Raw genomic sequence first — 10,916 nt, forward strand, 5'->3', positions numbered from 1 at the left:
GGAGATCTCAGGATTGACCCTGCACCTGTATGACACAGACCAAGTCGACGTTAGTTACACAAGAGGTAGATGCCACGTCGCCACCTTGGCGCTATATCGGGTGGAGCAGGCACAGACGTGGATGTGGTCCATGAGATTCTATTGTGATCCAACACAATGTCGGAGCCACAGCGCATGAGGGCCATCCACGCATCTGCTTCTGCAATCTGAATGTGGGCACGAGTCTGCAGCTCCCAAGGTCGTGGTGTGTTCCCTTTCTGTCCCTGCACGATGATTTGTTCAAACAGATCTCACCTAAATTTGGACTAGCTTTAGGGGTTAGGGTTAGGGATCTAGGAAACAGAGACAACATTGCTAACTCGATCCGAAGGAATTAACATGATCTGATCCCTTGCATGGCATGCAAGTGGGCACCTAATGAGCATGTAATGACCCACTCTACATCATAAAAAAAGTTTTACATAATCGACAACAAGATAATAAATTAGCAATTAGATGGAATAGCATTTTCTTAGTTCAAAAGATTGAGCTTTGGGTCGACAAAAAGGAACTTGTATCCCTACTTGCACGCATGAATGCAGGATCATCGTCAAGCACGCGAAATCATGTGATGGATAGTAGTATAACTGAGCACGGCAGGCGGCAAAGCCAGTGTTGTGAGCTCACAGTGTTCATGTGAAGCTGCACTGCAAAGTGCAAAGTGCAAACTGATGGAAGTATGAAACTGCCGTCTTCTCCCCCAACTACATTCGGTTCCTAATTTTCCTCTTCTCTGTCCCATGATCGGAACAGAGGCTATTTTACCGGCAAAGGAACAGGCGCTGAATGAAGTGTCTTTTCTTTTTCTTTTTCTTTTTTTAAATATTACGATCATATCTGGCCTTCGTTGGAGGAACACGCTTCTTGCGTGCTCGCATAAATCAAGAAAAAACCAGCGCATACCGCACGAGCGCTCGTTCAAACGTGGCTAGCTTGGGCGCTCACTCCGTGCTTGCGCCATCATTGCCAACCGAGCTATCGCCCGGACGCAGTGTCTTTTCTTTTTGCCTTCTGTCCTCTCCACTTTCAATACTAGCTAGTAGAATACGCCAAGTACTATCAGTAGTAGTAACTGCTCAGAGTGAACAATGGAAACTGCTCCTAATTCGATCAATCAATCAGATCCCATGTGCACTTGTTTTGATCTCTGATCAGTGCAAGTGTGGAAAAGTCAATCTGAGTAGCATGCAAATGGCATTCGATCGACAAGACGCCAAATCTCAAATGTTCTTGTGGAAGAAAAAGAACTGCTTGACGATTCACATGAAATATTTAAGAAAAAACTATCATGTTCATAGTTTTGGCCTGCCTCCGGGTGTAGTCTGGTTTAGAGTATTCGAAATAGAGTAAGAAATGCGTGTAAAACTTAAAAAAAAACTACTGCGCCGCTGCATTGCACATGACAGCGTTTATTTGTTTCCTCTGAATATGACAAGAGTCTTTCAAGTACTACCTCCGTTCACAAATATTTTCTATTGGAATGCATATTTATAAAATATTATGATATCATGGAAGTAATTTTTATGAAAAATCTATGTGTATGATAGTCAAAAGTTTCACGAATATGTCCAGAACGCCGTGTTGCTCTTGCTTGGCCACTATTCTTTTTCTGTTGCTTTTGTTGTTTCTAAAGGCATCTTTTCCTTACAAACTCGTAACAAATGCACTTTTTGAAAAATCATGGACCATGCATAAACATTTCATATACAAGATTTTGTTTTTTATTTAGAGTAGATGCTATGCTAATATGGCAGCTCACTGTTGGGTGGGTGAGGTGCTGTCTATTTACCTTTCCTTTTTTGTTTGTCGGCCTGAAGGGCTGATGTATCTTTGGACTTTTATTCCTACCCTATCATTATAATCTGGCAGACCTCCTGTTTCGTTCGTTCAAAAACACTAGGTGCCGTGCTGTAAGCCTGTAACTGAAATTATTCAGCAGGAACGTATTGCACGGGAGGAGGAATAAAGGCACGAGAGGCTAAAAAATAAAATAAAATGGTATATGCCCGATGAAATGGAGCGTTGCCAATGCCCGGGCATTGTCCCACAGGCTTTTGCAAAACACCTCTATTTGCATCCATATTATGTCATGTATCGAGCTTTCTTAATGGAAATCTACAGAACAGAAAAAGAAATGATAGAAAATAACCATGATAACACCACTTTCTATATGTGACCAGATGCGTGAGGAAGTTTTAAATGGACATCGAAGCAATGGCGAAGCTAGAGACACGCCTCTCCATGGAAGTATGGAACATGGCGTCCCCTGATTCTTATAATTTCCCTTGACAATTATCAAATGCTTCCGAACCCATTTTCATGTATTTGTAATACTCAGTTCATTTCCACCGGACCAGCAAAGTGGTATCTATGCTTGCACGGGCGTCCCGGATGTTGAGGTGCGTTGGTTAGGGCACAAGGTGGATGCCACGGCGACGTCATCGCCGGATTCGTGAAGCAAGCAGATGTGATCCACCGGATTCTATTGAGATCCAAAACAATGCATCTGCTTCTGAATGCGGGCACCAGCTGCCTGCTCCTCCAATGTGGTGTGTTTCCTTTTTGTCCCTGCACCAGCTCGCCCAGGACTACTCACTGGACACTGGTGCACTGCCAAAGCAACAAAGCCACAAGGCCAATGCTAAATCTACTCCACAAAAGGATTTATCTAGTAGTACTTAATGATTAGCTTGCAAGAACAATGGAGAACAAAGTCCAATATATACATGACACATCCCAGCCTCTCAGGTGAAAAGGTGACGATGAGGCTTTGTGGATTAATGAGAACCGAGCGAATACTCAGTAGGCAGAGTCTCCCGTTGAGCAAATTGTGGCTAACTATATTATAAGTGATTTCAGCAAGTTTTCTAGCTAGTCAGGTTCGATACTCCCCTTCTTTAAGGCGAAGACAAGGGATCTCCCTGTGGTTGAGTTTTTTTTTTTGTTTTTTTTTTTTTTTTTTTTTTTTGCTTTGTGGATTATGAATTTTTTTGTTCTCAAGTCTCCAAAGAGTACACCTGTAGTGGTTTGGTGGTTTCAGAATTAAGGCATCTCCTACTAGTTGATGTCATTCTTAGCCAGCCTTGTGATCGATCCTGACAATCATGTGATGCCCAATTATATTGTTTTCTGCATGGAAACGGCTGGCCAGCACTGATCAAGAACACATTACTCTGTGGTAGGACACAGGTGTCTTTTTTTTGTATGATTCAGTAACAAAAAGTTACTCCTACCCTGGTTGCTCCAAACCAAATTAATCACCATGTCGGCAAAGAGATCGAGCAGTAGCGAATCATTGCGCGGGTATTAGTGCTAATCCAGTACCAGCAGCACAATGATTAGGAGACGAAAACAGACGCCATTGAATCTATAATTCGGTCTGAACAAGACATGATCTCATCCCTCATCCCTTGCACGCGAGATCATGTGAAGAATAGCGAAACTGATGAAGACGATAGATCTCCACAGTGTTCATGTGAAGGTGCAGGAGTGCTGGAGCAAACTGATGAAAGTATGCATGAAGCTGTCGTCTTCCTGGCTTCCCCGAATTAAATTCAGTTCATTTTTCTCATCTCTTTCCCCTTATCGGAGCAGGCCATCCGGCGGAGGCACAGGTGCCGGATCAGGCGAAAGAACAGGGGCTCAAGAGTCTTTTCTTTTTCGCTTTTCTTTTGCTTTTTTCCCTCCACATTTATTGTGGTGCATGCCTGATTGGAGTAGTAATTGTTCAAAGTGAACAATAGAAACTGCTCATTTGATGCATCAATCAATACCCAACACACTTGTTTTCTGAGTGGAGCAAGTTTTAATAAATTGGAGTAGCAGATGGCACATGAACAGATGCCAATCTCTTTTTTTTTAGGAAAAAAACCGTATCTGGCTGTTCACGTGAAACTGATTAAAAAAGATTTTACTGTCATGTTCGAAATTTCAGTTGTTGATCTGCCTCCAGGTGCTGTCAGGTTGGGTACCTTTGGAGTGAAGTTAGAAATGCATGCAAAACCAGAATCTGCTCTGCCGATGCAGCAAGGCAGTCACATGATTCCATCTCTTGTTCTCTGAATCTAACAGGTTTCTATATATCTAGTCAAAGCGCAACTTGCAAACTGCAAATCTTTTGCACGAGACTAATATATACAGAGAGAGAGAGAGAAGTGATCGGTGGCGTTAAACAAATCAAAAAAACAGTTGTGCCAATGATTAAGAACAGCAACAGCAACAGCATGATGCTGATGAATACATTTATTTATTCACTGTGATCTCCCAACTAGTACATTTATTATTAGATTACATCAATAGTTCTGGAGATGGCCCAGTTGAAGAACAGAAGACGAACAGCAAGTTGCAGCTGGCACATACAGAGCACAGCAACCGACCCAGTTGTGTGCTACTGCTACGATCCAGCACCATCCTCTCTTGCCAGTTGCAACTCTCCAGCTGCAAGCACGCATGCGCAGCTGCCAACGCCCGGCATCATGTCCGGGACGCGCTTCGATCGGTTCACAGCCGCGCAACGCGATCTGATCATCCCTCGGAAGCCTGCTCTTGATCGGTGGTGTCGTCGTCGTTGGTGATCGCTTCTGTTGGCGGCACAGTTTGCCGGTGTGAATGCTGCATCGTTCAGCTGCAGAGCCGGACGGTGCACGCGACCGCCTGCGCCCAGTACTTGAGCCGCGCCTTCACCTCGTCCGGACTGTCGCCTGCAACAATCGAGAGCAGAGACTGCGTAAGAACAGAGCTTGAATCGAGGAGTGGAACGAACGTTCACAAGAAGAGAGCAAATCGTCGACAAGTGGTGCTCTTGGTTTAGTAGTCAGAAAAGATTCGATCTTGATTTGGACAAGTTCGCTTTCTTCTCTGATCAAGAAACTCAGAGAATGTTTGGTTGGCTTGTCTGGGCTGGCAAAGCAAATCATGGAAAGTGAAGGCATTGAGGCAGCGAGCAAGACAATCATAAACCCGATTTCTTGCCTAGCCAGGTAAAGCAAGCGGCGACAAGGGATCCAAACGCGCCCTCAGTTCTTGCACGAGTTCGCTTTGGATTCTCGGACAAGCTCGGAGACGCACGAATGCACGCAACTCAGATGCGTTGCTTGCTTTGATTTGCTTACCGGGACTGGAGATCTTCCAGTTGGTGACGGGCGGCGAGGGGGTCGCCGGCGCGGCCGCCACCGGCTGGGCCTGTGCCTGGGGCTGGGGGTGGTCGTCGAGGAGGCGCTGGCTCATGGAGTAGCAGAGCTCGAGCGCCGGGAGAGTGCCGCGGAGCTCGGGGATCTCATCGTAGCTGAACCCGAACCCCAGATCCGCGCACCCCTTGAGCTCCTCCAGGTCGTCGTCCGTCAGGCTCCTCGACCGCCCCACCGCGTCAACTCCCGCGCCGGCGTCGTCCTCCGCCTCGAGGACGACGGGCTTCGGACGCCGACCCGGCCACGCCGCCTCCCACTGGGCCCCGCGCCACACGTCCTCGGGCTCGGGCTCGGGCTCCGCCTCCCACGACTCGTCACGGGGCGCGACGGCGCTGATCTTCTTTTGGCGGCGCCGGCGCCGGCGCGCAGGAAGTGGGGACAGCGGCGGGGAGGGGGAGAAGGAAGAGGCAGTGTCGGTGCCAGCGGCGAGCTCGGGGTCGGAGTCGGAGCTCCACATCTCGGCGTGCCGCTCTGCTGGCGTGCTGCGTCGCTTCGATCTCTTCTCTTTTCTCCACCTCGGCTGGTGGTGAAGTGAGGTTTTACATGTAGCTGTGTGGTTGGGAGGTGAGGACTATTTGTATTGGAGGGTGGGAGCCAGTTTAGGTGGGAAAGCAGGTGGGAGGGGGCCCACCTGTCTGCATAGCTGTATGGGGGCTATGGGCATGCCATCTGCTGATCATGTCGCCATGCAAAGTGGTGATGTATGCATTAACCATGGGTAGAATCTAGAACGGAATGTTTCATGTCAGGTCACTGAAAAATCACAAAATTTCAATCGATTCTCCCCACTTACCGATCTTACCTTGCAATTCATGCTTCTTGCTCGTCTTCCTCATCTCTATTATGTCTCTGTATCGAGTTACGATTAGAGGACTTATGTTTCACGTAGGCCCCCAACTATAGAGGGATAAAGGGGGCGGTGGAGACGGTGGTACTAGCACGTGAAGGCGGTAGGGGCATCACCAACCACCGGATCAAGAGGGAGGCAGTGGCTAACGAGCGGATCCATAGAACCAGGACAGGGACTTCATGGTGACGTATTCTATGGCTCGTTAGCCAGAGACAATGTAGAAGGCAAAGGGAGGATCGTCCTTATGGCATTAAAGCAAAGAAAAATCTAAGTGTGGGTTTTTGTGGTAAAGCATCGATAAACTCACAATATCAACTGCAGAGGTGTAAACCATGGCCAACTGTCCACGCCTAGGCTGTGAATTTTTTTTAAATAATATTATTTTATTAGAAAATTGCAAAAATCATACCCAAAATCCCACATTTAAATAAATAGGTATATGTCGAGATGCGGATCTATCGGCACTCTATTTGTTGACATCCTATATGGTAGTAGGGTCCAAGGCTGACCGGTCATGTGTCCCGCAGACGATACTCAAAAAAATTCATAACTTTTTCATATGATCTCGGATAAAGATGATCTTTATATAAAAACTGTATCTTTTATCAATGATATATACAAATTTTGTAGTTAAATACTTTTCTATTTGAATCCGTTTAGATGCCCGCTCGTCTTCATCAACTCTGCCACGTCTCCACCGCCCACACTACCAGATCCTGCTACCGGGTTATGATTTGTGGATTTAGAGTTAGAGGTTTCATCCAGACCACTAACTATAGAGGGAGGAAGGGGGTTGTGGTGGGGACGGTGGCACGCCAAGGCGGCGATGGCATCGCTAGTCATTAGATCGTAGGAGGGCGGTGGCGGACGGGCAGATCCATGGGACCAGAACATGGGCTTCATGGCGGCGAATCTAGCAGCTCATCGGCTGGAGACGATGTCACTACCTCAAAATAGGCTATCACAGATGGGTTTGATTTTCGTCTATGCAAAAGTATCTGTGATATCGAGCTTATCACAGACGAATAACACTCCATCTGTAACTTAGTTACGCATAGACGGTTTTGTTAATATCCGTCAATGTCTTATTATACATTATATATTATTTTTCTTAAAGTCCGTCTATGATACAATTTTCAGAAAAATAGGATTTTAGATGTAGAAAAAATAAAAAATCTTTTCGCACCTAGGCCAATTGTCACGCGACCCACGACATATCATTACACAAGTCACACAATTTTTCGTATGGGTGTGGTTTATGGGTATCGAAACTGCGACCTTGGAATCGTGTGTAAACTCCTTACCATCTTCTCACGTATACATCATTGCTGATAGCAATAGGATATTTTATCCTATTGACCCTTATTGTCTGAAATTTCGGATAATTATTTGGACATCTAAATAACTTCAAATGAAAATGTTATACACTGTAAAGTTGAAGATTTTGTTGAGAGCTATAATTTTTATATAAATATTTTCTTCATTTGACGCAATTTAGAAATTCATAAAATATTTATCCTACTGTCACAGACGATTTTTCTTAATATTCGTCTATGTCTTATGACACATCACAAACGATTTTTTTAATTATATTATAGATGAATTTTCTTAATATCCGTCTGTGTCTTTATGACACATCACAGACGGTTTTTGTTATTGTCCATTTGTATCTTCACATCACATGTAGTTTTTCTTAATGTGTGTTGTGTCTTCATATCACAGATGGTTTTTTCTTAATATTCGTCTGTATCTTCATATCACAGACGATATTTCTTAATGTCCATTTGTGTCTTTACATCACAGAGGTTTTTTTCTTAATATCCATCTGTGTCTTATGACACATCACAGACGATGTTTTTTTAATGTCTATCAGTATCTTATGACACATCACTGACGGTTTTTCTTACGTTTGTGTCTTATCACAAACGGTTTCTATTAAAAATCGTATGTAACTTCTAGCATACCGAGACGGCCGATCATGTTACAACCACGTCTATTTTAGCAACCGTTACTGGATACTTTGTCAATGAAAGATCTTAAAAAATAGTCTTCGACATTTAATCTGTTTTCACTGTTTCTATGGTAGTACGTAGAAGGTGGAGTATGCTAGGAGGGCATCTCCATTCAATGGTTTACATGGATGATTGAAATTAATCCCATTTCTAGGCAACTGATCCATACTGTAATGTTGCTACTTCCAATCCAACGTGTTTGGAGTGAAGGTGGGAAACATAGCTGTGAGGGCGAGGGTGGGGACTAAATATATGTACTACCGGGTGGTGGCTTGCGTAGGTGGGTGGGGTGTGAGGGCGCACCTGTCTATATGCGCATATCTCATGTGCTTTTCATGCTACGAAAATTTTTAGTGTAAACTAGTAAATAGGTGTAAACGTGTAAATAGTGAATGTCGTTTGTTCAATTTTCATCCGAATGCTACGGTTGATCTTATCGTCTTACCAGTGAAGTAGTTATTTTACAATATTTTATGACCGCAAAGGGGTTTTATGGAAATCACCTCATCTACTGGTAAGATAGTGAGATCAATCCTAACTTTTGAATTAGGATCAGATGATCATCATTTGCTGTTTTGTATGTTTACACGTATTTACTTGTTTATACCAAAGATTTTCCTGCCGTGCATGATGGGTGTTGAGTGATGCACTAATGTGTGCATGGCAGCATATGGGTGAATTCATTTGCCTGCATACACGCGCCATGAGTAGAAATGGGTCTGTATATTAGCTGCGATTACCGTTAGCCGGCCGTATCTTTCTGTCTTGTTGGCTTCTTTGTTTTACTTTTCCGGCTCTTCCCCTTCTTCTTCTTTTTTTTTTTTTTGCATACTAGAGCAATGATTAAGCAGGCTCCGCTGGTTCGTAAAAGAATATATCGCACGATTTCAGATCCGAAAGGTAAACGACTTAAGGGTGTATTTGATTGGATGATAAAGTGGGATGAGATAGGATCGTTCTTGTTTTTAGAGATGGGATAATTCTCTTTTTTGTTTGGTTGGATGAGTGAGATAAGCCTCTTTTTTGTTTGGTTGAAGGGACGAGGACGTATGGGGGATGAGAATCATCAACTAATTATATCTTTTAATTTTAAATAATAATTAATAATAATACACTAATCAACATGCACCAACACGTATTAATATTACTCTTATCATAGTCATTACTAATTAATAATAAAATATGCTAATTAATCCTAATCATACTCTAATTAGCTCATTAATTACCACTAAATAGTACATTAACTCTTACAAATTCTAATCTCGTAGTAATATATATTAGTAAGTAATACAAATATACTAATATCACTAATTATTTTACTAATGAGTATAATTAGTAAAGATGGATGGCTTCAATCTATCAATTTTGAGGGATAGCTTCATCCAGTATATTGAGATAATATTCTTTAGGAAAAATGATCCTATCCTTACTGTTTCTAAACCAAATACCAAAACACAAGGATCGCCCCATCCCACCCTACTCCATCCCCGGATCCAAACACACCCTACCTTCGGACCAAGTCAGGATTAGAAGATAAGATGATCCCATCTGGCATATCCAAACTCACGTACGTACGTACAGACGGATGACTCTAGAAGCTTTCGTCCTTTTTCACCGCCGTGACCAACCACGAGACGCATCTATCTCGTTTGGATCGGTCGCCATCACATGACCAGACGCATGCATGCATGCATGCGTGCTCCGATGCTCCCGCCCGCGGTGCGGCGGCGACGTGCAGCGGCATCCGCCAGGTGTACGGCTGCGGACAGTTGGAGAGAGGATGAAAATGGCCCGGTCTCGGCTTTCTTCTCTGGCGTGTGCAAGGTAAGATCAGCTAAGGCTTCGAGACGGGTGAGGCGCTAGCGACAAGGTTGCGGACGTACGTGGGTGTCAGTGCCGTCAAGGCACAGATCACATGGTGTTTGGTTGCAATCGGAAATTTTATTCATTTTATTAGATTTGTAGGAGAAAAATAGATAAAAAAAATATATAAAATAGATTAGAAAAATTAAAAGATAGATAAATATAAAGTGTGAAGGATGAGCGGCTAAAATAAAACATATGAGAATAAGAGACGTGCGCCATCAACAAAGCATTAGCTAGACTGCGCTAACTCCTATATGCAATTTTCAAGTATAGAAAACCACTATATAGTAGGAGTACATATCCTACCATTTTTCATCTTATCTGATAGTGAATTCAGATGGAGGGTTTGCGGAGAAGATAGTGTTGCCCTTGAGTAATTAGCTAGCACTCCAGAATGGCTCATAACTATCACCAAACCGATTGGTTTATAATTGTTAAGTGGTGATGTTTGGCAACAAGTTTAAATGTCTCTGAAGCGCCGTCACAATAAAAAACTCTTTTTCAAGACACTTAGAATAATTTTCTACAGGCGATTTATTTAAAAAACCGCCTAAACAATTGACGAGGATCTCCTGCGATTACGGACCGCCTCTGGAAATATATTTTTACAAGCGGTTTCTTATGTAAACCGCCTGTGATAATATAGTATTATCATAGGCGATTTCTTATATGAACCGCCTGTAAAAATAGTCATTTCCACAGGCGGTTCCTTATGTGAACCGCCTCTGAAAATAACCATCCATTAAAAAATTCATAACTTTTGTATATGAAGTTGGATGAAGAAAAAATATATATGAAAATTGTAGCTCTCGATGAGATCTACAACTTTGTAGTTGATATTTTTTTTTATTTGAAGTCATTTAGATATCCAAATAATTGTTTAAAGTTTCAAACGATTATTTTGGCACCTAAATAACTTCAAATAAAAAACTTTTCAACTACAAAGTTGTAGATCTCGTCGAG

General features: G+C 43.1%; 1 protein-coding gene across 1 annotated transcript; it reads right to left on the minus strand.

The window, feature by feature from the left end:
- Positions 1-4,236: 4,236 nt before the first annotated feature.
- LOC133905711 (uncharacterized) lies at positions 4,237-5,779 on the minus strand. The gene is made up of 2 exons (XM_062347472.1): positions 5,151-5,779; positions 4,237-4,739 (listed from the first exon to the last, which is right to left on the minus strand). Exons 1-2 carry the CDS (start codon positions 5,680-5,682, stop codon positions 4,660-4,662), a joined length of 612 nt encoding a protein of 203 aa, XP_062203456.1. The 5' UTR covers positions 5,683-5,779; the 3' UTR covers positions 4,237-4,659.
- Positions 5,780-10,916: the final 5,137 nt, after the last annotated feature.

Source organism: Phragmites australis, chromosome 23, assembly GCF_958298935.1.
Source record: "Phragmites australis chromosome 23, lpPhrAust1.1, whole genome shotgun sequence".
Lineage (NCBI taxonomy): Eukaryota > Viridiplantae > Streptophyta > Magnoliopsida > Poales > Poaceae > Phragmites > Phragmites australis.

Excerpts from the sequence above, each read along its gene's own strand:
- LOC133905711 (XM_062347472.1), bottom strand. The coding sequence starts at position 5,682 with ATGTGGAGCTCCGACTCCGACCCCGAGCTCGCCGCTGGCACCGACACT. Across the intron at positions 4,740-5,150 it reads CTGGAAGATCTCCAGTCCCG|GCGACAGTCCGGACGAGGTG; the intron begins GTAAGCAAATCA and ends CGATTGTTGCAG.